This window comes from Rana temporaria, chromosome 1 (assembly GCF_905171775.1).
Source record: "Rana temporaria chromosome 1, aRanTem1.1, whole genome shotgun sequence".
Classification (NCBI taxonomy): domain Eukaryota; kingdom Metazoa; phylum Chordata; class Amphibia; order Anura; family Ranidae; genus Rana; species Rana temporaria.
The window spans coordinates 618,931,313-618,958,078 of NC_053489.1; the positions used below are offsets into that span (position 1 = coordinate 618,931,313).

General features: G+C 41.8%; 1 protein-coding gene across 1 annotated transcript in view; it reads right to left on the reverse strand.

Moving 5' to 3' along the window:
• The window catches only part of NELFA (negative elongation factor complex member A), a 61,906-nt gene that overhangs the window by 20,471 nt on the left and 14,669 nt on the right, over positions 1-26,766 (reverse strand). The window contains exons 2-6 of the mRNA XM_040335294.1: positions 12,502-12,673; positions 12,250-12,411; positions 7,435-7,524; positions 6,475-6,605; positions 3,671-3,740 (exon numbers count right to left, since the gene is read on the reverse strand). Of these exons, the coding sequence (XP_040191228.1) occupies positions 3,671-3,740; positions 6,475-6,605; positions 7,435-7,524; positions 12,250-12,411; positions 12,502-12,673 (625 nt within the window). The remainder of the gene's footprint in view (positions 1-3,670; positions 3,741-6,474; positions 6,606-7,434; positions 7,525-12,249; positions 12,412-12,501; positions 12,674-26,766) is intronic.

Here is a 26,766-nt window from a genome sequence, read left to right on the forward strand (position 1 = left end):
GCTCACTCTGTGAGTTGTATACAGCACTAGGGGTCAGGACTACTCCAAGATGGCCGCCGAGCGTTCAGAACGCGGCCACAGGAAAAAGGCCAGCACAATGTAAGCTGCGCCATAGCGTGGCTACGACAAAATGGGCGCCAATGGGAGTTTTCAATGTAATTGAAAAATCTCCCAAAAAATAGCGCCAGCGACCACTGAGACCCCAGTGTAGTGGCCACAATAGGCCGCAAGCCAGACCCCAGCATGGTAAACATGGAACGGGTCAGTACTTCGGATCTTCTATCAGTCAGATCCATACAAGTAGGGGTTCCCGCCCGGCGGTGAGGGACTACAAAAGCCCTCAGTGGCTTTTCTCATTCCGCATCTCAGAAATTATCAAAGAAGGGCACAGAAGGAAAAAACCTACACAGCGGTCTGATTTGTGTGATCCAAAAAAGACCGAGCCCTCAGCGGAAACCCAGCTGCACTATGCAGCTTAGGAGAGTCCCTTGCAGCAGTAAAAAGCGCACCCATAAATGCCTTATTCTGCCTTTTTTTTTTTTTTTTTTTTTTAACTAGGTACCTAGTCCATGGCTCCAAACAGAGCATTCCCCAGGGGATAACGGGGGAAGGGGGCACTCTTTTACCGCCCGCCCGCAGTCCACCCCCACCCTGGCACAAACTGTGTCCAGGACTAACAATAAAAACTCTGTGGGAATCACAGGTGCCAACACCTGCTGCCACCACCAGCATGTGGGGAAGGACCCAGATACTGACTCCAATATTTACATATAGTGTGTATTATAATATGCACACCTGTCCATACAAATAGACAAAAGCTCCTAGAGCCCTATTCAGGGCCTCTCACCCACTTGCTGCGCTGACCAGGGGTAACCAGGGGACTCCCTCAGGAGGAGACTGCCCAGCGCTGCCTGTGAGGAAAAGAACCGTGAGGTAACTCTGCAGGGACCTGTGTTTAAACAGGAAAAGCCTCCTAGGGCTGTTTTATTTAAGGACAAGTCACAGATACAGCATAAAAAGCAAAACCATTACAGGTGTCACCAATCAGTCAGCGTCTGCTGAAGTATAATCATAAACATCTGTGCTCATCACAAGGCTTTTTACCTCACAGGAAAGCCCAATACAAAAAAGGAAAACACAGGCCAGATAACACAGTCCCCTCAGGAAGGCCCCCTCCTCCCTGACAGCAGCAATGTTAGCAATGCAGCAAGGGAAAGGAGCAGGGAAGTAAGGGGAAGGGACCCCCGAACCCCAGGAATGCCCAGCTGTACCAACCCACCGAAGCAGGAGGGACTGTACTTACCCGTCCGAGCGAGGACTCGCTGACGCATTCCTGACAGACCTACAACCGCAATGGAGGTAGCTGTCGGCCCGGTCCACTGTGATTGAGACAACACCACAGCTCAGTCATATGTGGACCTCGGAGCAAAGCTCACCGGCCACCTCAGGAGTCATGAGGTATGGCGTGGCAGACCAAGCCTCTTTGCAAAGGTGTGCCCACGCTTGCTGGTCGGACTGAGTAGACTACAAGGATCTATAATATCCAGCCTGTCTCTCAGCCAACAGTTGAAAGAAGATTCTTCAAGAAAAAGTAAAGTAAAATAAAATAAAATTTCTCCTCAGGGCGCTGGGCCCAAAGGGAGCCATACGTCCTTCTCCTTTGCTAGGCAGAACGAAACTGAGGCTGCAAGCTGCAGTGAGGAGGGTTATGTCTGGAGGGACCGCCCCCTGGGCGGGGCTGTTCAACTCTGTTAATGTAACATGTATTTAACTATTTAACATGTTTCTGCCTAGTCCTCTCCTGTAAACAGGGAACATAACCCACTTGTCAAGATTTAAGGAGCTGTGTCCGTCCATGGACGATAAGAGAAATGAGTACCCCAGTCCTCAGCAGTCCAATCCCTGTCTCTTTTGCAGAATATCAGTCTGTCCCTTACAATGTTCCTGGAGAGAAGTGGCTGCCCTTCTTGACACCAGGCCATCCTCCAAAAGTCTTCGTCTTAATGTGCGTGTAGATGCACTCACACTTGCCTGCTGCCATTCCTGAGCAAGCTCTGTATGGATGGTGCCCGGATTCCACAGCTGAATCAACTGCAGGAGACAGTCCTGGCGCTTGCTGGACTTTCTTGGGCGCACTGAAGCCTTCTTCACAAAAATTGAACCTCTCTCCTTGAAGTTCTTGATTAACCGATAAATGGTCGCAATCTTAGGAGCAGCAATATCCTTGCCAGTGAATCCCTTTTTGTGCAAGGTCCCTTTCACAAGGGGTGGATCCGCTCAGCGGACTCTGCCAGCTCAGTGGGAGAACGCTCTGTTGATGCCCACTGAGCTGACAGGTCTGTCTCTACTCATTGTGCAGGGACGGACCTGTCAAAGCCCTGTTGTCCACTATGGGAGATCGGACGAAAATGGATCATGAATCTGCCTGTCAGTTTTCATTCAATCTGAGCCATACGTCCGTTTTAAACGGATCTTATCGGATCCGCTGACATCTGCCTGACTATAGAAGTCAATGGGTGGCCCGCTCAGATCTGCCTTAACAACGAACGGGCGGATCTGAACAGGCTTATCGTATGAAAGGGGCCAAAAGCAATGATGACTGCACTTGCAGATAATCCATGGTTAAGAGAAGAACAATGGACTTCAAGCACCACCATCCTTTTAAAGCTTACAGTCCGTTATTCTAAAGCCTCATACACACGATCGGATTTTATGATGGGAATTGTGCGACGACAGGCCTTTGTCGGAATATCCGACTGTTTGTACGCTCCATCGGACAATTGTTGTCGGATTGTCCGTGGACAAATATTGGATAGCATGCTTTAAAATTTTCCGCCAACAAGAGTGTGTACACAAGTCCACCGGACAAAACTCCAAAGTACAAACACGCATGCTCGGAAGCAATGCTCACCATAACACATTAGCAGAAGTTGCCCAAAGAGTGGCGCTAAAGAGCAGAAAAACCACGTAGTTTCACGTTTGTTGGCCGACAATTCTTTGCCATTTGAAAGTCAAGTTCACGGCCAAAGCCCTTCGGACAAAAGGCCTAAGCTTTGTCCGCGGAAAATTCGATTGTGTGCATCAGGCGTAACTCAATCAGCATTACATTGCAATTTCCAGCCTTTTCCTTGTCAACACTGACACCTGTGTTAAACAAGAGAAATCACCGACATGTCAGCTGGTCCTTTTGTGGCAGGACTGAAATGCAGTGGAAAGGTTTTACTTGGAACAAAGTTAATTTCCATGGCAAAGAGGGACAATTAATTGCAATTCATCTGATCACTCTTCATAACATTCTGGAGTATATGCAAATTGCCATCATAAAAACTGAGGTAGCAGACTTTGTGAAAATATATATATCTGTCATCCTCAAATCTTTTGGACATGGTTGTAGGTTGTCCTGAAATAGACACCATTTGCATCAAAATAACAATGGCTCTAAAAAGTCATTCTTGGCAAATAATAATAAAAAAATAAAAAAGTACACTACAAACGCATAACCCCATTAAAAAAACAAAACGATTGTTTCAAAGATGACTGATCCTCTAACTGCCACAGGCGTATGATTACATGAGAGATGCACATTCTAGAATCACAAGGTACCATAGGACCAAACCACTATGGGTAACATCTAAGATTTCTAAGCAGCAATAAAAAAGTTAACACTCACCAACAGTCTTTCTTCTCCTCTTGGCCTCTCGCCCTGCCCCCACCATGTCCAATTCAGATATATCCAAGAGCTGTAAGCAAACATGTGCATTAAACTTTTGATGTGCCACTTTGTAAATAGCAGGGGGGCGGGACTGAATAGCCTGTTCTGAAGCAGTACAGAATAGGTATTTGATAAGTTTGCCCACTTACAAAGAATTAAAGGATCTAGAATTGTTATAGGTGTTTTTTTTAAGATGGACACAGAATATCAACCAAAAATCCAGAAAAAAACTAAAAATACGATACAAATGTTATAAATAGAGTTGCAGTTCAATGAGTAAAATAAGTATTTGATCCTGAAGCAAAACGTGACTTAGTACTTGGTGGAGAAACCCTTGTTGGCAAGCACAGAGGTAAGACTTTTCTTGTTGGTTACCAGGTTGGCACACATGCCAGGAGGGATTTTGGTCTACTCTTTACAGATCTTCTCCAAATCCTTAAAAGGGGTTGTAAAAAAGGTACATTTTTTATTCCCCCCCCCCCCCCCCTAAATAGCTTCCTTTACCTTAAGTGCAGTCCTCCTTCACTTACCTCATCCTTCGATTTTGCTTTTAAATGTCCTTATTTCTTCTGAGAAATCCTCACTTCCTGTTCTTCTGTCTGTAACTACACGCAGTAATGCGAGGCTTTCTCCCTGGTGTGGAGAAAGCCTCTTGAGGGGGGAGGGGGCGAGCAGGAGGGTCAGGACACTCTCTAATTTGCAGATAGAGAAAAGGAGCTGTGTGTTAGTGGGTGTCCTGATAAAATGGGGGATGTGGTGGCGCTTGCAACAAAAATCACTAAAATAATGTATATAATAAATATATAAGAGATACAACAAAATAGACTCCGCCTCCTGGTATTGACGTCGTTGGAGGGCTGTTGGTGACGTCACCCGCTTGCGGCCGCAGAGCGGGAGACACAGGACTACACACACGCCGTTGTACATGCTGTTCTTACAGCACTGCTTGTAAGTTACTACTTTTTTCATTAAAATATTGTTTGTAATCATACACTATGGAGGCATTCCTGTGCTTTATTTTGAGAATCATCGCGCTGAGCCTGTGAATACATTGGAGTGGATCGATCGGTTGATTGTGGGAGATATCATTGGGAAATATTCCTATAGGCTATTTATTAGCCTCCTTGAGGTAAGGGGCTAGCACTTATATTCCTGGTCACCGTGGAGAATCGGGCTGACTGCAATCACAATTACTCTGCATGTCACAGCAACCTGAGCACAGATGCACTTTAGAAACTCATTATATTTATTAGCCACTGGATTTTTATTTTTCACTTTTGCACGATTTGTGCACTGGATATTGATTCCTATTTTATAGTTTTATTGGGACCTTTTTTACACAGGGATTCTTGTGTGGACTTTATATATATATTTTTTTCACTTTTAGCATTTTTTGGATTGTTTTTTATCATTGGATTTATTCACATTTATTTATTTGCAATATTTTGTGGACAGTTGGTCATTGGATATTTATTTATTTATTTGCATAGTTGCACATTGCACGATTTATGGATGAAGCACTGTTTGGACTATCATAATTATATTTGAAGGAAATGTTGTATGCACAGATTGAAGTTTGCTACTTTATTTAGACTATTGTGCTGTCATTGGCACATTGGTCACACATATTTCATTATTTTTTCACTCTCAATATCCTCCACTTTATGGTTATTTTTGTTGGATGGTATTCCGGTTTAGAGTGATACACTTTTAATCAATACCAGGAGGCGGAGTCTATTTTGTTGTATCTCTTATATATTTATTATATACATTATTTTAGTGATTTTTGTTGCAAGCGCCACCACATCCCCCATTTTATCATTTACTGTCAGTGTGTGAGCACTATTAGTGGTGGCTGCTGCATATTTATTTATTCTATATTTATTCTGTTCTTGATTAGGTTGGTTTGCGCATTAGTTCCCCCCTTATTTCATAATTAGTGGGTGTCCTGACACTCCTGCTCGCCCCTCAAGAGGCTTTCTCCACACCAGGGATTGCATTACCGTGTGTAGTTACAGACAGAACAGGAAGTGAGGATTTCTCAGAAGAAATAAGGACATTTAAAAGCAAAATCGAAGGATGAGACAAGTGAAGGAGGACTGCACTAAGGTAAAGGCAGCCATTTAAGGAAAAAAATGTTTTCCTTTACAACCCCTTTAAAAGGCTTCTTGGCCGTCGCTTGGCAACTCGAAGTTTCAGCTCCCTCCATACATTTTCTATAGGATTAAGGTCTGGAGACTGACGAGGCCACTCCATTTATTTAGCATTTCTTCCATTTGTGAACGATCGCTCCAACAGTTGTCTCCTTATCTCCAAGCTTTTTGCTGATGGTCTTGTAGCACATTCTAGCCTTGTGCAGGTCTACAATCCTGTCTAACATCAGCTCTTTGGTCTTGCTCATGATGGTGAGGTTTGAATGGAAGAAAGATTCTGTGGATGTGTCTTTTATACACATAACAAGATGTCGTTAGGATGAATCTGAGTACCACATACTGTAGCCAGAATTATTGTTGGTTGGTATGGGGATCAAATGCTTCTTATACTCACTGCAACTCAAATTTGTATTGTGTGTTTTTCTGGAGTTTTGGTTGATATTCCGTCTCCATTTACAATACACCTATGATACCAATTATAGACCCTTCAATTCTATGTAAGTGGATAAACTGCAGGGGATCAAATAATTATTTTCATGTATGTGTAAATAAAATCTCCTCTCTTCCCTACAACAGGGCAATAGTAATCCGTTCAGGACATTCACCCACCTTTACTCCTCTCTCTCTTCGGAGCGGCGTCCTGGAAGGTGCAATGGGCGTTCTGTTGGCAGTTGGGCTGAACACACTGGGGGTTGTAGGACTTCTAAAGGGCGCCTGTTTTGGTATACCTTTGAGTGGAGCTGTAAAAAGTTTATAAATGGCAGTTTTATTTAAGGAGTAGAACATGTGGACAATTAGTAGGATTACAAAGATTCACAAAGTAAAATAAAAATAAAGTGCAAGAGTAAATTTTCTGATGCCTGGGGAGGTTGTGCCAAAATAATGATGTGTTCCAATAGAGCAGGGATCCTCAAACTACGGCCCTCCAGCTGTTGTAGAACTACACATCCCATGAGGCATTGTAAAACTGACATTCACAGACATGATGGGAATTGTAGTTCCTGAACAACTGGAGGGCCTGCATTAGAGCATATAGGTGTGGATTTAGTGCTCTGAAATGAAATGCACATTTGTTTCACATTGACTTTTCTCTTCTACAAAGAGCAGGGAAGGGTTGGGACCTCCGGAAAGTCTTTTGAACCACTGCTTTTATAACCAGTAAAGAATCCCACCTCTGACAAGGGTCATCAAACAGGTGTATTCATACAGCGATTTTCACTGGCAACTGTCAATGGTGGGATTTCCCTTAATTTTCTTTAGTATTCACAGAAATAGATACAGTTTAAAGGGGTTGTAAAGGTAAATGTGTTTCACCTTAATGCATCTTCCAAAGCAGTTTGAAGAATCGGTTCGTACAACGCTGAGTCCTTGGACAGGTAAGTGTCCTTATATTAAAAGTAAGCAGCTACAGTATTTGTAGCTGCTGATCTTTATTTTTGGGGGGGGGACCTGGATTGTTTCTAGATGTTTCTAGATTACCGTGTGATCTACTAATTATTGTAGAAAAGATGACAGATCTTCATAAGTCATCTGCCTTCTGTAGGTACTTTAGGACCTGAACATACTCACTAGTTGTGTCCAATTTTTTGACTAGACCTCTTCCTTTTGCATGAAATGGAACTCCCGCAGTCTTCTTAAGCTGCTGTGCAGTTTCTGTAGCTGTAAAAGCAAAAGAAAACATTTGAAAAAAAGTCTTCATTGCTTAACTATCAAACTTTGCAAAGTAGAATAAAAAAAAAAAAAAAAAAAAAAAAAAAAAAAAAAAAAAAAAGGGGCAGATGCAACGCTGTCTAGTTAGAGCAAAACAACTGGTGCCACACATGCCAATCTAATGTACACAACAGTCACCTAAAAACAGGCTCAACTATTTAGAATTAAAGAAGGATTTCCTACCCCCCTCTAAACTGAAAAAAAAAAAAACACACCCTGAACCTGCGACATCCTGTACACCCTCTCTTGACCACCGTGGTCCGATTCCCTTCTTCATACACTAGCTCTCTCCTCTGCCATTCAGCTAGTGTCTCTTCGCCATGGAAGAATTACTCATCTCTATACTTATCGTGGCTCAAAGACATAATATTCTTAAGACAAAATTAGCAACTAGCTAACATTTCTGAAATGGCACATTTTTATGAGAGGTTTAACTCCTTAGGCAGAGCACCATGATCCCTCTCCTTCTGCTTCAACAGTAATGGTGAGAGGAAGAAATGCTTAAATCGCAAAGATGTGGTTGTGAAATATTCCTTTGTGGGGCAATTGCTGACAAATGACCATCACTGAGTCACTGTGTTCCGCAGCTCCCAATGTGAGGAGACCAGTCTATTGTGATGACTGCAAGTGTATAATTGTGTGCACATTTCAATAAGCACTCCCTCGCCAGCACAGATAAAAGCCCATGGTGGAAGTGCATATCAAAATAATGAAGCAGATCTCCAATAACTGGCCCTTGAGGGGGCCTCGGATTGAAGCCGGAGTATGACTTTAGAGACTTATGCTACATACAGAGCAGCAAAGTACTTAAAGAGGATTTCCACCCAAATTTGGAACTTCCTCTTAACCCACTCCTCTCCCCCTTACATGCCACATTTGGCACGTAATTTTTTTTGGGGGGGAGTGGGGGCTTCAGCACGAGTGGGACTTCCTGTCCCACTTCCTCCTTCCTGTAGGCGACTAAGCTTAATCGCCTTCAGGAAGTGGCTGCTGTAGGCGATCGCCTAGGACACGTCACAGGTCCTAGGCGATCTCCTGGCCTTTTTGAACCCATAGCTTTTCAACTATAAACGTATTTAAAATCAAAATTAAAACTAAATTTAACATCTAATAATACCGTCGCGCAATCCGAATAAATCATAAATTTACTGGTTATCTAATAATCCAGTTGATATTATCTTCATAGTATCATAATAATAGCTCTTTCTAGTTCCTTTTTCTGATTGCATGAATAACTGCACCATCTTATTCTATACCTATAACCTTTCAGTGTTTATTTCCAACTGCATTTTTCTACACTGACACTTATTAACTAGATAATTATCCCTACCGACAGAACAGCTTAAAACTACTTTTCAAAAAAAAAAGGACAATGCCTGTCAGCATTGATGGATACATATCAGATATTTATGATTTCGATTCAGTAGTGCAAATTTACATTATAGACTGTTTCATTTAAAATTTAAAGTTCCTCCACAACAGTGTACCGCATTGTGCCAATCATTGACACAAACCTGAGAATGATTGCGATCTCAGCTTGACACCAATTAAGACATCAATACAAAACACCCATTGACTAACTGTGTAGCACGTCCAGGAAGAAGCTACGCCACTAAGCACGGCGAAACGCGTCGACGTCACAGCTAGACGCCCGCTACGCCTATACCGGCGTTCAGCCGACTGACGGGAGAAGGAGAGAACGGCTCTCTTGATAGAACAACCTACAAGCCGTCGAACGGAAGAGACGGCCCATGATAGACAAACTACTCGTAAGTTTGCTTCAAGACACAGATGCAATCTAGTGTCAATAGAGCGGCCTCCTCAACAAAACACTGAAAGGAAAACAACATCCCGGGAAATCATTACAATCAGTGCATCAAGGTCAGCAATGACCATCTGGACCATTTGAATTCTGCTGGAAAACTTGCTATAACACAACCATGGATATCGTTACAAACTAGATGAACAACAAATAAAGGTCGGTAATTTTACCTATATATGATCGGATGATCAAAGACCAAACTACATCTATACCAAGGTAACGAATGGGTAATTACTAGCAAGCAGTATAAATTATACTGACACTTCAATATATGTGATGGACAGCAGTTCCCTATGATGCCTGATTTCTTGCCTGTCGTTTAAATAATACTAACATCATTATTGCACTACCAGAAATTGATTTACAAATGGAAACTTAACTGGACATTCTCAGCAATATATATATATATATATAAATCACTTTGCTTGATCAAGCCAATATTGATACTGAGTGTTCAACCTTACCAACAAAGTATCATTGTCCAATTTGCTCTAGAGGATACTAATATAGCTGGAACTTTCAAAAGTTATTTAGTAGCACATCACATATTTTCTGCCTAACATTACGTATGGACTTCCACTATATTTGTAAACAATATTGCATTATATAATCAATTTATTCTGGGTATTGACAGACATATGATATACTACACTTTTTCCCCTCTCTCCTTTTCTCCCTAATTATAGGTTCACCCACCATATATTGCATCTATTTGACATTCCAAATATCATTAATGTGGTGAGACCGTTACGGATTCCCACGTATGATTACTTACTATATAGTCCCCATGATTCATGCCAGGGCTATTTAAAATTGCTATACATTGATGATGCATGTCATTGTTGTGTGAACTTCCAGCACGCGCAGTCGGGCGTCGTTAATTGTAGTCATTGTTAGTCTTGTCAGTCTCGTTACATGTGTTCAGGAACTTTAAATATCTATTAGATCTTATATCTGATAATAATACTATTAAAAAATCTTTTATAGTCGTATGAACTGTGTTAAATAAATTTCATACTTTTGATATATTTCTAATTAAGTCTCATGGTCAATTACTGCTACTAATAGTAACCCTCTTAACTAAATTCTTAGGTTTTTTCTTAAACTAATTCCCATCCCCCAACTCATCTTTTTCATTTATTTATCCGATCTCCTGGCCAATTACACGGCGCGGGGCCGCGCGCGCATGCGCAGTGGGTGCCCGGCCGTGAGGCCGGGTGCCCACACTGAATATGAAGACGCCGGCCGGGGAGGGGGGGAGAGGAGCGGAGCCCCGGCCGGCGCGGCGCTGGAGCGCTGGAGCAGGTAAGTGCCTTTTTGTTGCTGCTGACTTTTAATAAACATACAAATGGCTGGAACTCCCCTTTAAAGTAGTTACAAGAGAAGGTCAGTCATCTTAAAAAACAGAAGCTACAAGTTGCCTACTATAAGCTTTCAATAGCCAGGAAGGCCTCTTCTGGGCAGCCATCTGATTTTGGTTTCACTTTTTCACAAAAGTTTTGACAAAGAAGCCAACAACCACCCCCAAAAATAAGCTCAGAAGCATGTGAAACAATTTTCCAAGAAGAAAAAAAAAAAAAAAGTAAAATGTTAAATTTTCTCTGCATCCAATTCGCATGACAGGAGTGTGAGACTGACCCTCAATGGAGCCAGTTCACACAACCCCCGGGCGGAGGTGGTCTGCATTTGAAAAGGGTACTGTGCGTCTCTGGTTTTGATTCAGGCAAAAATTTGGACCTAAATCAGTAAACAGGGACCTTTTTATTGACCTTTCGTTAAAGCCCAAGTGCAATCAAAAGCAAGAACAGAAAAATCATCACAATGAACGTAACTTAGTCAGTAGAATGTGTGCATTGTACAGATTCCTTTTCTTTAGTAATATTCCTCTATCCTGCTCCCATCCCTCACAATCGTGCGATGCGACAGGGGTTAATATAACTAAGGGGCTGTCACAGGTTCTCATCCAGAAAGCCAGACTATGCCCACCCTTTTCCAACCAGCCGTTTCATTTCTAGAAACTGTACTACAGGTTCTATGAATAGAGCGGGATATAAGAATGGCAGATGGGCAGATGATTGAAAGCTCTGCCACCTTCTTTTACAGATCCAGTTTCATTTATAGATGCTGTAGTTTGGCTTCTATGAATGGTGCAGCTGGGAGGAAAGGGTGGGCATAGACGAACTGATGACAGCCTGTGACAACCCCTTAGCTGTATTAACTCCCACCATGCCGAAAGATTACAACAGCAGGGAGGTTAAGCACAGAGAACGATTTTTACTAAAAAAAAAAAAAAAAAAAAAAAAAAAAAAAAAAAAAAAAAACAAAAAGGGGAAGAGGAATCAGTACAATAGACACATCCTACTGACAGTAAGTTATATCCTTTGTGCTTATTTCTCCGGTTTTACTTTTGGCAGCACTTGGGCTGTCCTACATAAAGATTTTCCATTAAGGCCTTTTTTCAAAACAGAGGAACCCTTAAAATGACTTTCTGGTTTTAGGGAACCCTTGCTAAAAAGTACTAGATCTGGTCCTTACACTTGATGGGAAATATTACACCCTAAACTGCTAAAAAGATCAATGTGTCAGAGGGAACTTATCTGAGAGGCAGAAATTGCACATTGCTCAAAGAACCCCCGCAACCTCTGAAGGAACCCTGGTTGAGGAATTCTGCTCTACATTTATCAAGTGATTTAAAGTTAGCCCATTAGGAAAACTATAGGAATTTAAACAATCATACATACAAACGCTCGTAGCCAGCTAAAGGGAGAGAAAAAAAAAAAAAGAAGGACAAAAACCTAACTGAATCTATATGTTAAAAAAAAATAACTGAAAAAAGCAGAACTTCAACTTACATTTTTGTAAAAGCTCTGCTCTGAGTGTGGCACTTTTTGGTTTTCGCTTCAGCTGGAAATGTTTGACGGGAGGAGTCAGTGGACCAGCCAGCATGGTGAGGGCATTCTTATTGAGGTACTGGCACTCCAAGGGCAGCATGGCAGAGGCCTCACATTCACCCACTGGATAAACAGAAGGACACAGTTACCTTTCAGAAAAAAACAGCAGCAGATCTGTCAGCCAATGCAGAAAATAACCTAAAAGGACATCACCTTTCTCTCGGAGCTCTCCCAAAATATCCTGCACATTAGGATTCTGCTCCTCAAGATCAAGGTTTAGTGAGCCGGTGTCTGGGAAGGATTTTAAGATGTCTGCCACCATAAGAATCCAAGGATCCGAGTCCAGGGAGGCCAGCTGGATGATTTCTGTCAATGCCATCTTCATCTGAAAAAATAAAAATACCCTCTTTAAATAACTCTAGCTGCAAAAACAATTAAATGAAAATGAATAAAATATAATATATACATAAAAATAAAAAGTTTTTCACTGGAGTCTACTCGACCTTAACCACTTGCCGACCACGCTATAGCCGAATAATGGCTATAGCACCGCCTGGCTAACTCTGGGATGCAGTCATGACCGGCGACATGCTCTGTCATAGAACTGCCAATCAGCGGCTCGTTATTGGCACCTCCTTTCATGACAGCACGAGGAGAGAATGCTAACCGGCTTCTCTAAAAAGGGACATGTACAGTGATAATCAGGGCACCGATGATCAGTGCAGTCCCAACAGTGCTGCCAATCAGTGCTCCCTTATCAGTGCAGCAGAAACATTACCAATTTGTAAAATTTTAATAAACTATGAAAAAGTTGTCAACTATTCTCAATCGATTAATCGCCTGCCAACTAGTTGATCTGCATAAAGAATGCATTTGTTTACATATCCAGAAATACAGCTCAGGACACCATCCATGTGCCTTAGAACTTGTAAATATGTGAGGAGTAATGCCTCATAGGACACGTAGTCCTGGGCAGGGAGTGGTTCTAAAAAGGCAGAATTTTTTTTTTCTACCTTGCTATAGGGGCACTCTATACCATAATTTGCAGCTTGCCATTGGGGCTCTCTGAAGGCAGAACGATGACCCCAGAAAAGAAGAATCAGGGCTGCTCTGTGCAATCCATTGCACAGAGCAGATAAGTATGACATGCTTTAAAGTCTCTGTGCAGGGAAGATCAGCATCTGAGCCCAGAGAAGGTGGAGGCCGATAGACTGGAGGTAATAGAAGGGATTACATTACAAATACAGTAGTGACTATCTGCTCTTTTTGTGCTATAAAAAGGGCAATTTTTTTTTTAACCCCAATATGACAGGTGATACAAAAAAAAAAAAACCTGTGGGCGGCCATCCATCCTCTCCACTCATTGTGGCCTGCGACTGGTTACCAAGTCGCTTAAGTGGCCCTTGCTCTTCAAAAAAAGGTTGGTTACCCCTGATGTAAAGTGTATGAAGATGGAGTTCAGATTTAAGCTGGCCACATATTAAAAAGCAGAAGTCCATCCTGAGCTTGTTTGGCTGGGGGTCTCCTCTGGTTTACAGGAGTGAAATTTGTTTTGCACTCCTGTGACCCGTTCTCAGCTGAGCGATCTGAAGTCCGCTCTCTGCTGAGGTCACACAGGTCAGTTCAGGCACTGCATCCTCCAGACTCTGCCAGGTGCCTGGACTGATGGCGGTCTCACAGCCTATCCGCGAGCCACTGAGACAGCCGCTCCCCTCCCCTCCACAGCTCAGCACTCCATGAATGAGTGTGGAGGAGCAGAGCAGGAGAGCTGCCGATTGACACTCAGGGAGCCGAGCCAATCGGTGATGTTCGGTTCTCAGTGCAGAGACACCGGGGGACAGATGCAGCTGTGGACCGATGCTGCATCCACCTAGGTAAGCATGGATGGGGATTGCTCAATTCACACAAAACCAGGTTAATGGCTGCATCAATTGAGAATATATGTTTTAGCATTTCCCCAAGTGGGGGCAGCCAAATCCATATATCAAAATTCAGCCGTCACTGCAGAACTGACTGAAATTCAATCAGTGTATGTATTGCCAGCGTCAGTCTGAGCTCCCATCACTAAAACCTGACATCATACAATGCACACAAACAAAAAAAGTCAACACAACACAGTAAATAACCGCTCAGAGGATATTATAATGGAAAGTTTTTGAAGACAAACATTATGTACAGTGCTATATTTGTTATGCAACTTGTTTATAATATATATCCCAACTTTCTTGCCATTTCATCATGCACTGGTAATCAGTGCAAATCCCTGAAGGACACAACAACAAGATGGCAAACAAAAGAGGAGATCCATTATCGGCAGTCATGTGCTCTGCTGAATAGATGCACTTCACATCGGCTTAGCCAAACAGTCAAGAAAAAAAATAAAAAAAACACACACACACACACACACACACACACACACACACACACACACACACACACACACACACACACACACACACACACACACACGATAAATTGATGCAACCAATCATACAAAAGGGGCTGCACATATTTACAAATATGCAGTAGGTGATGTTTCTGCATAGCGTGGTCCCCAAATAGAAACCAAGGGTACATTCACACTAGCATGCGGTTTATGAACACGCACAAAATCACACTATGCATATGCGCCTTATAGTCCACGCACAGGACAGCTCATTAATTCTAATGGGCTGTCCTACATGTGCAAAAGTAGCTCATGTGCCTCTTAATTTAAATGTGAAAAATGCATATCTGCTTTCCCATGTTTGGGGTGCCATTAACAAAAAATAGTCACTGCAAGTGCTGTTTGGTTGCTTTTATCCTGGCCTTAGGGCACCGTTTATCCCACTGATACAAAGCACAATTTCTTCCACTGACACCAACAATGGGGCACTATTCGTTCCAATGGCACCCACAATGGGGTACTAGTCCTCCCGCTGACACCAATGATGGAGTACTATCCCTCCTACCAGAACCAACAATACCAATGGGGCACTATTCCTCTAACTCAGGGGTCTCCAAACCCCAGCCCGTGGGCCACATCCAGACCGCAGTGTAAACAAAGTCACCCATGCTGCCACACCGTTTTTTTTTAAACAAGAGAAGCCGAGGCGCGGCACCTCCCCTCTTCCCGCCCGCAGTTTGAAGTTGCGATCCCACAAGTGACGTCACAGGCGCGGCACCTCCCCTCTTCCTGCCCGCTGCTACACTCGTGAAAGGATCGTTAATTCAATCATCGGTCGGGAAGAGGGGAGGTACCGCGCCTGTGACGTCACTCGTGGGATTGCAACTTCAAACATCGGGCGTGAAGAGGGGAGGTGCCGCACCTCGGAGACGGTAGCTGCAGAAGACCAGAAGTCATCTAGTACGGAGGTCAGAGGCTGATCAAGTTATTGTGTCGCACAACACTGATACGCACACTACAGGGGAGATTGTTACATTGCTGTGCTGATGGGGACACCGCTAATGAGGACACCCCAGCGGTGTCCCCATCAGCAATGAAGGGGATGCGGTTGATGGGGACACCACTGATTGTGACATGGGGTCACTGCTGATGGGGACAACGGCATCCCCATCATTGGTGTGCCCATCAGGAGTGTCCCCATCAACAATGATGGGGACACTGCTGATAGGGATGCTGTTGATGGGGACACCACTCCCCATCAGCAGCGTCTGCTGATGGGTACACCAATGATGGGGACACTGCTGATGGGGATGCTGTTGATGGGAACATGGGGTCACCGCTGATATTTTATACACAACCGATTTTTTTTTTTCGGCCCCCGAAAACTTGTAAAATCTACAATGTGGCCCTTGTGTTGAAAAGTTTGGAGACCCCAGCTCTAACTGACCACAGGTACAAAGTATTTTTTTTTTACTCCCTCTGGCATTGCTTGCTCCCACTGATGTGGGGCATTTTCTCTTCTCACCGGTTACAGTCTGCCCCCCCTAAGGGTTGAAGGACAGCAATCTGGCCCTTTGTTTAAAAAAGTTTGGAGACCCCTGTTCTAGATGAACGCCGACAGGCAATTTAAAGCCGATCTCTACCTTTTATTGAAGTTTAAATAGTTTAGACCAAGCTGGTCCAAACAAACTATTTCCTTCACATTAACCAGCAGCTGGGTGTGCTGTATAAAAACTGCATCTAGCCTCAGCTATATACAGTACACTAAAAGCTGGGAGATCAGCTTTAGTACAGAGTCAGATAATGAGATTTCTTCAAGAGTTCATTGCTCTTTTCCAAGCTACACGTTGGTGTTGCAATTGTCCCACTACAAATGTGAAATCCTGCAGGTAGGACTCAGCCCACCTTTGTAATGAATACAGCAGGTGCAATATCATAGGAGGCCATTGACCCATACCTGGACATCTTATAAGAAAGGTAAATCAACTGGAACTGAAGCCACACAACCCCATGTGAGAAATGTAAGCTGTCAGCAGTGTACAGCCCCTGGGCCCTTTGGTTCAATTTGTACTGTAATCCAAATACAAAGAAAATGGACTTCACTAATATAAAAGAGAACCTGATCACCTTTTTGCAGCAAAGTTGGAAATTTGGCATAACCCATTATCTCCAATGGAGGGAAGATTGAGATGGAACTTTCAGCAAGGACATTATTTTGACTACAATTAAAACCATGTTTCTGTAACTGTCTACTTTTTACTACCCTGTCCCCTTTATACAGCAATTCATCTCACAACCTTCCACTCTATAAACTACAGAAAAAGCTGGCACAACCTTATTTCCATTCTATGAGAAAATAATAATAATAAAACCAGGCATGATTGGGTTGCAGACTGGTATGAAATGAAAAGCGATGACTTTGCCAAGCTTTACAAATAGGCCATTAATGTGTGATAAACAGCAGAACATGCCTCTACTTGCAGCGAATACTGGAGGGGTAAATATTTGTATACGCTGCCGCTGTTCAATCCAAGTATATCTGGATGTAGAACGGCCATCAAGTAATCATTCTTCTAGCTGTAAAATAGGTCATGGAGGCTTAATGCGCGCTTATATCAGAAGCAGGTTTTCAGCAACAACAAAAAATGTGCAACAAGTACAAAATGTTCACATATTTTCAACTCTAAGAAAGCAAAACTATAAAAAACAAAGTTTTTACATACACCTGGCACATTTACAGCAAATACCCCACATTGGCACTGGTGCAATGCTTTATTAGAGGCTCCTAATTAAAAAATAATATATGTGCACATTTTTTACCTGCAAAAAGATGCATTTATTATTTTTTTTTGTACAAACCGGAGGTGAACTTATCCTTAAAAAATAATTACATTTTGTTGCTTTGCAGCCTGAAATGAAGATAGTTTTGTTTTTGTACACAGCTGTATTTACGCAGTGCAACTTATAATGGGTGAAATATATAAAACGCCAACAGGTCAGAAAAAATATTTTATTTTTTCTGACCTGTTGGCGTTTTATATATTTCACCTATTATAAGTTCCACTGCGTAAAAAAAAAAAAAAGAAATCTGACAATTACCGCCCCCTGTTTTACTTACCTGAGCCCTGGAATGTCCCATGATGGGGATGCACTGCGTCTTTGCCCAGGGTTCTCGGCTCTTGACTGGATAGATTGATAGCAGCCATTGGCTCCCGCTGCTGTCAATCAAATCCAATGACGCATCCACAGCACATCTGATGTGGGGAGGAGCCAAGAGCCGCCGAGGGACCACAGAAAACGGCATTCGGGGCCACTCTGTGCATAACGAGCTGCACAGTGGAGGTAGTATGACTTTATTTTAATAAGAAGTCCAACCTTTAGTGTCACCTCTTGGGCACTTAAACCCCCTTCCTAACCAGATCAATTTTCAGCTTTCGGTGCTCTCACAATTTGAATGACAATTACTCAGTCATACAACATTGTACCCATATGAAATTTTTGTCCTTTTTTTCCACACAAATAGAGCTTTCTTTTGGTGGTATTTAATCACCGTTGTTTTTTTTTTTTTTTTGCGCTATAAAAGAAAAAAAAGACTGAAAATGCTGTATAAAAAAATAATGAATTTTCGCGTTCGTTATAAAATTTTGAAATTTTTGTTTATAAATTTTGGCCAAAATTTATACTGCTACATATCTTTGGTAAAAATAACCCAAATTGGTGCATATTATTTGGTCTTTGTGAAAGTTATGGAGTCCACAAGCTATGGTGCCAATAACTGAAAATTAATCACACCTGAAGTACTGACGGCCTATCTCATTTCTTGAGACCCTAACAAGCCAGAAAAGTACAAATACCCCCAAATGACCCCTTTTTTGGAAAGAAGACATTCCAATGTATTTAGAAAGAGGCATGGTGAGTTTTTTTAACCACTTAAGGACCACCCACTGTATATATACGTCCTCTTTTTAAACATGGATATCTCAGTAACGGCAGCAGCTGCTGCCACAACTGAGATATCCATGTTTTCAGTGGGCAGTCCGGTAAACGATAACGGCGGTCTCCGCGGCGGATTCGCCGCGAGATCGCCGTTATCGGTGGCGGGAGAGGGGCCCCCCCCCCTCCCGCCGCTTTTCCGCGCCCTCCGCCGCTTACCGGAGCCGTCGGTAGCGGCGGAGGAGATCCGATGCTGCCGCCTTGTGTGTGAGGACTTGAGTGAGGGCAAGATGGCCCCCACCCGTCCTCATAGCTCTGCTGGGCGGAAGTGACGTCAAAACGTCAGTCCCGCCCAGCCTCTTAAAGAGACAATTTTTTTTCTGTCATTTTTTTAAATGACAAATTTTCCTTTTTTTTTTTTTTTTTTTGCATTTAAGCCTAAATATGAGATCTGAGGTCTTTTTGACCCCAGATCTCATATTTAAGAGGACCTGTCATGCTTTTTTCTATTACAAGGGATGTTTACATTCCTTGTAATAGGAATAAAAGTGATCATTTTTTTTTTTTTTTATATTTTAGTGTAAAAAATAATAAAATCAATAAAATTAAATGAGAAAACAAAAAAAAAATTTTTTTAAAGCGCCCCGTCCTGACGAGCTCGCGCGCAGAAGCGAACGCATACGCAAGTAGCGCCCGCATATGAAAACGGTGTTCAAATCATACAAGTGAGGTATCGCCGCGATCGTTAGAGCGAGAGCAATAATTATAGCCCTAGAGCTACTCTGTAGCTCAAAAAATGCAACTTATAGAATTTTTTAAACGTCGCCTATCTAGATTTTTAAGGGTAAAAGTTTGACGCCATGCCACGAGCGGGCGCAATTTTAAAGCGTGACATGTTGGGTATCATTTTACTCGGCGTAACATTATCTTTCACAATATATAAAAAAATTGGGCCAAATTTATTGTTGTCTTATTTTTTAATTCAAAAAAGTGAATTTTTTCCAAAAAAAGTGCGCTTGTAAGACTGCTGCGCAAATACGGTGTGACAAAAAGTATTGCAATGACCGCCATTTTATTCTCTAGGGTGTTAGAAAAAAAAAAATATATAATGTTTGGGGGTTTTAAGTAATTTTCTAGCAGAAAAAAATGTTTTAGTCTTGCAAACACCAAATCTGAAAAACACCTGTGGTCTTTAAGTGGTTAAGTCAAGATTTTTTTTTTTTACCCCACTAAATTGATATATTAGCAGGTTATTTCTCACACACAGCATATGCATACCACAAATTACACCCCAAAACACATTCTGCTATTCCTCCCGAGTATGGCGATGCCACATGTGTGGGACTTTTACACAGAGTGGCCACATATAGAGGCCCAACATGCAGACAGCACCTTCAGGCGTTTTGGAGCACCCAGGCCAATTCCGACATTCCTCTCCTACATGTAAAAATCATCATTTATTTGCTAGAAAATTACATAGAACCCCAAAACATTATATATGCTTTTTTAGCAAGGACCCTAGAGAATACAATGGTGGTCATTACAACTTTTTAATTTGCACAGTATTTGCGCAGCAATTTTTCAAACGCGTTTAAAAAAAACAGTAACGTTAGCCCAATGTTTTTGCGTAATATCAAAGATGAAGTTACGCCGAGTAAATAGATACCTAACATGTCACCCTTCAAAACACGCTCGTGGAATGGCGCCAAACTTAGCTACTTAAAAATCCCCATAGGCGATGTTTTAAATATTTTTACTGGTTACATGTTTTTAGTTACAGAGGAGGTCTAGGGCCAAAATTATTGCTCTCGCTCTAACGTTCGCAGCAATACCTCACATGTGTAGCTTAAACACCGTTTTCATATGTCGGCGGGAATTATGTATGCTTTCGCTTCTGCATGCGAGCACAAGGGGACAGGGGCACTTATGTATTGTTCATTTTACTTTATTTTATTTTGACACTTTTTTCCACATAAAAAAAAAAAATTTGATCACTTTTATTCCTATTATAAGGAATGTAAACATCCCTTGTAATAGGAATATAGCATGACAGGTCCTCTTTACAGTGAGATATGGGATCAATAAGACCCCACATCTCACCTCTAGGCTGGGAAGCCTGAAATAAAAAAAATGATCCTGGCTTTGATCGTAGCGGTGAGTCGGTAGAAGCACCGGAGGGTGGCATGTATTGCGGGGTATTTGCACAGGGATGGCTGAGCATGGATGGCCAGGGACATCCTCCCAGAATAACTGGACCACGCTGTAGACGTATTTTGTCTATAGCGCGGTCGTCAAGTGGTTAAGGACCAAACCAATTTCGGACACTTGATTACACGTTAAATTAATTTTATTTTTTTGTTAGAAATTTATTTCGAACCCCCTCCCCAAAAAAAAATTCAGACACCCTAGAGAATAAAGTGGAGATCGTTGCAATACTATGTCATACCGTATTTGCACAGCGGTCTTAAAGTGGAGGTTCCATCAAAAAAACAATTTTACTTTAAACTCTAGCTTACGACTAAAAAAAAAAAAAAAACAGAAAAAAAAAAAAAAAACAGAACATTTTTTTTTTTTACTCATCTGGAAATGCCTGTTGCTATGCGGTCCCACGAAATCTGCCTTTGAAATCACCTAGGATTCTGACATCATCTCCCTCTAATGCTCCTGGGAAATATGTGTCATCATTTCCCAGGATGCAGTGCGCTGTCCAATTATCACTCCCCATCCAAGACTTCCAGGAAGTAAGTGCCTGTAGGCTTCACAATGCCCACAAGCAAAATGACAACGGTGTAGATATAGTTTTATAAACGATCTTTTTTGAATATCTATGCGGATCGGCGGCGGATTGTAAAATAGTAAGTGACCAGATTTATATTATAAAAACGCAGGATGAAAGGACATACATTTAAAAAATGCTAATTGTGGTTGGAACTCCGCTTTAACCACTTAAGACCCGGACTATTATGCAGGTAAAGGCCCCTTTTTGCGATTTGGCACTGCGTCGATTTAACTGACGTGGCTCCCAAACAAAATTGGCGTCTTTTTCCCCACAAATAGAGCTTTCTTTCGGTGGTATTTGATCACCTCTGCGTTTTTTTTGCACTATAAACAAAAAGCTATTTGCTATAATAATTATCCCCCCAAAAAAATATATAAAAAAAACATTTTTCCCCCCTCAGTTTAGGCCGATACGTATTCTTCTACTTATTTTTGGTAAAAAAAAAAAATGATCGCAATAAGCATTTATTGATTGGTTTGCACAAAAGTTATAGCGTTTACAAATAGGGGATAGTTCTATGGTATATATATATATATATATATCTCTCATTTTAATAATAATCATCTTTCACTTGGATGTTATAAGTTGCACTAAATAAATATAGCTGGATAAAAACAAAAAACTTCTGTCTTCATCTCAGGCTGCAAAGCAACAAAAGGTAATTTTTAAAAATTATTTTCTATACCCACTTTATGTACATTCCTTATGGGGGTTTATTTACTAAAGGCAAATCCACTTTGCACTACAAGTGCACTTGAAAGTGCATTTGGAGGTGCAGTCGCTGTAAATCCAGGGAGTAGATCTGAAATGAAGGGAAGCTCTGCTGATTTTATTATCCAATCATGTGCAAGCTAAAATGCAGTTTTATTTTCCTTGCATGTCCCCCTCAGATCTATAGCGACTACACTTCCAAGTGCACTTTGCACTTGTAGTGCAAAGTGGATTTGCCTTTAGTAAATATGAAGATGTTGCTGTATTTATTTGCTCTTGGGTGTAGGTATCCTTCAGTTCACAAATTAAAACTCACCAGCTTATTGAGGCTACATAGATTATAGAGCTGCACGATTAATCGTGAAAAGATCGATCTTGATTCACCAAATCCCCCCCCCCCCCCCCGTGATCTCCAGGCTGGACGACCCGCGATTTTCGGGTGCGGCCATAGGAAAGTGCCCGGCTTCGGCCTAGCTCCGGAGCAGCAGTCATCTTGGTACACCCGGCGGCAGCTGTCTCGTCAGGAAGTGACGTTTCGTTGCCGCCATCTTGCTCCACCCCACACTCCTGCACAGAAACGTTAGTGAGAAGGGGGCAAGCGGACACCTTGTTACATTCAACAGAGTTTTAGATTTCACAGTTATTTTCAACACAAACAGAGCTTATGTGCTTTAAATACAGTATATGTAAATCTGATGGACTGTTTACATGTTACATTTTATAAGCAGCAGCAAACCTTACATGCTTGCCAATGTGACAGAACACCTCTGATTTTCACATTTAGTTAAATGTGAAAATCAGAGGTGTTCTTTCACATTAGCAAGCATGCAAGGTCAGCAGGTTTGCTCCGGCTTTTAAAATTTGACATGTAAACAGTCCGTCAGATTTACATATACTGTATGTAAAGCACATAAGCTCTGTTTGTGTTGAAAATAACTTTAAATAAATACATTTGAGAATCGTGATCTTCATTTTATGCAAAAGAATCGCGATTCTAATTTTTCCCAGAATCATGCAGCTCTAATAGATTAGCACGTGTGCACCATATCCCAGTGTTTTTGGTCACCCAGCAGCGGTGTCCAGCCCTGTTGCCAGCAGTCTGTTAAAATGTAAGTATGCAATCAGAGAAATGTGCCCGAAACACAGGAATTCTGCATTCCAGGCATACGGCCCTTATGACAGTACCTTTTGGTACAGCATGGCTAGACATTTCACCCAGGCACATGACACACGTGAGCCTTACACAGCACAATACAGAAAACCACATGTAACAAAACAAAAAACTCAGCTGCTTCCTCAATTTTTTGCTAACCACTTTGCATGTGTGTAAGTGACCAAGTGTGCTTTCATGCACAACAAAATACAGGTGGCTCTACAATATGCCATGGCTGTACATCTAGACGAAATCCCCCTGAAGAAAAACTCCATACAAGGCACAATAGTTAGATTTCCGTATAGTGTGTACACAACTTTTGACATCCGATTCCGACTTTGCAAACTAAAATTTCCGAATGGTCAAAAACTGCAAAAATGTTCTCTTACGGGAACAGAATAAACGATTTTGGTTTAATGGGTTCCGTTTTCGTACGAGAAAAATCAGAAAAAAGTCTGTCGTACGAGAATTTTTGTACATTTTCTTCCTCGGTTCTGACTTGCTGTGAAACCATAACAAAAATCAAACCAATTTTCTTATAGTGTGTACCCACTTTACAGTACACAATATGACATAGAACAGCAGGTGGGTAAATGAATGTAGAATTTAGGAGACAATTGAATTGGCATTCAATCTATTGGCACTCCAAAATCAGGTAGTAATGGGCACATGTTTTACAAAGAACATGCACTGCAACGCAGGACTCTTTGTAAACTACACACAATCCCCTCTGTTATAAAGGTGGGGACTCCATGGATCAGACTTGTTCCTCCAGCACGTCCCAGATGCTTGACCAGATTGATAACTGGAGAATTTATAGGCCAAAGGCAACACCTTGAACTCATTGTGTTCCTCAAAACAACCAACCATTCTTGAACTCAGACCAGGCCACCTTCTTTCATTTCTCCTTTGTCCACTTTTGATGCTTGCCTGTCCATTGTAGGCACTTTTGGCTGTGGATACGAGCAGAATGGACACTCTGACTGGTCTGCGGCTAAGCAGCCCTATACACAACAAACTGCGATGCCCTGTGTGTTCTGACACCTCATGGTCAGAACCAGCATTAGCTTATTTCATAAAGCCAAGCTACAGTAGCTCTACTATTGGCTTGGACTACACAGACCACCCTTCGCTCCACATGTGCGACAGTTAGCCTTGGCCACCTGTAACCCTGTCCCCAATTTTCCTTCCATGGACCACTTTTGGTCGGTCCTGAACAATATAGACCGAGAACATCCCACAAGTGCTGAAGTTTTGGAGTACCTCTATTGCTTATGAAAGTAAAAAAAAAAAAAAAAAAAAAAAAAAACAGTATTTACTTAAAACCCCCAAACACATATTTATATATAATTATACATACATACATACATACATACATACATACATACATACATACATACATACATACATACAAAAATATAATTTTCTTAGCAGAGACCCTAGAGCAGGGCTCGACAAATCCCGGGCGCCAGGTCGCCATGGCGACTAGAAATGGGGTCCTGGCGACTTGGCTTGTGAGCTGGTGCCATCTGGTGGTGAGCCGTTGGTATTACAAGATATTACCACCAGATGTGTAAGCTGGCGCCATCTGGTGGTGAGCCGTTGGTATTACAAGATATTACCACCAGATGTGTAAGCTGGCGCCATCTGGTGGTGAGCCGTTGGTATTACAAGATATTACCACCAGATGTGTAAGCTGGCGCCATCTGGTGGTGGCCGTTGGTATTACAAGTTAAGCATTACAAGTTAAACAGCAATTCTAATGTAATTTTTCACTATTTTCACCGCCATCTTCTTCCCTCTAATTAGAACCCCCAAACATTATATATATTTTTTATCCTAACACCCTAGAGAATAAAATGGCGATCGTTGCAATACTTTGTCTCGCCGTATTTGCGCAGCGGTCTTGCAAGCGCACTTTTTTGGGGAAAAATTACACTTTTTTAAATAAAAAAACAGTAAAGTTATCCCCATTTTTTTTAATATTATGAAAGATAATGTTACGCTGAGTAAATTCATACCCAACATGTCACGCTTCAAAATTACGTCCGCTCGTGGAATGGCGTCAAACTTTTACCCTTTAAAATCTTCATAGGCGACGTTTAAAAAAATCTACAGGTTGCATGTTTTGAGTTACAGAGGTCTAGGGCTAGAATTATTGCTCTCGCTCTACCAATCGCGGCGATACCTCACATGTGTGGTTTGAACACAGTTTACATATGCGGGCGCTGCTCGCGTATGTGTTCGCTTCTGCGCGCTAGCTCGTCGGGACAGGGCGCGTTTTCTGGCTCCTAACTTTTAGCTGGCTCCTAGATTCCAAGCAAATTTGTCAAACCCTGCCCTAGAGAATAAAATGGCAGTTGTTGCAATATTTTATGTCACACTGTATTTGCACAATTTTTCTGGAAAAAAAAAAAGAAAACACTTTAAACGAAGAAAAATAAGAAAAAAAAAAAAACGTAAAGTTAGCCCAATTTTTTTTTTTTTGTGATATAATGTGAAAGATGTTACGCCGTGAGAATGGTGATCTTTATTCTAAGCAAAGAAAGAATAATTGTTATTCTCATTTTAGCCACAATAGTGCAGCAATAATGTATTGTAAAGATATCAGCAAACAAAGCTGATCGTCGGTACTTTGACGCTAAATATCGTTATTGCAGCAGCTAGCTGCCATTACCCTGGTATTTTCAGGAACAACGTGCGGTTCTCTTTAAGATAAAAGTGGTCTCTGCAGCGGATTCGCCTCAAAATCACTTTTATTGGGGGCAGGAGAAGGGGCCCCCCCTCTCCACAGCTTACCGGAGCCGTCGGTGGCAGCGGAGACAATCCGGTCCTTCACCCCCACCCCCGAGTCTGGATGCCGTGTGAGGGAAAGATGGCCCCCACTCGGCCCCATGACATTAGTCAAACGTCACTTCCGCCCAATGGTCTTAAAAGGGGATTTTTTTTTTTTTATTATTATTATTCCATTTTAGTGCAAGTGTGAGATCTGAGGTCTTTTTGACCCAAAATCTCACATTTAAGGAGGTCTTGCCATGCTTTTTTTATATTAAGGGATGTTTACATTCCTTGTAATAGGAATAAAAGTGACCCAAAAAGAAAAACAACATACACAGAAGCGAATGCATACGCAAGTCACGCCCGCATATGAAAATGGTGTTCAAACCACACATGCGAGGTATCGCTGAGATTGTAAGAGCAAGAGCAATAATTCTAACACTAGACCTCCAACTCAAAACTGGTAGAAATATTTAAAGGTCGCCAATGGGGATTTTTAAGTGCCAAAATTTGTCGCGATTCCACGAGCGGGTGCAATTTTGAAGAGTAACATGTTGGGTATCAATTTACTTGGCGTAACATTATCTTTCACAAAAGTTGAAAAAAAATTGGGCTAGCTTTACTGTTTTTAATAAAAAAAATAAAAAATATAAAAAAAAAAAAAAACAGTAAAGACAAGAAGTGTATTCTTCCCAAAAAAATGCACTTGCAAGACCGCTGCGCAAATACAGTTTCACA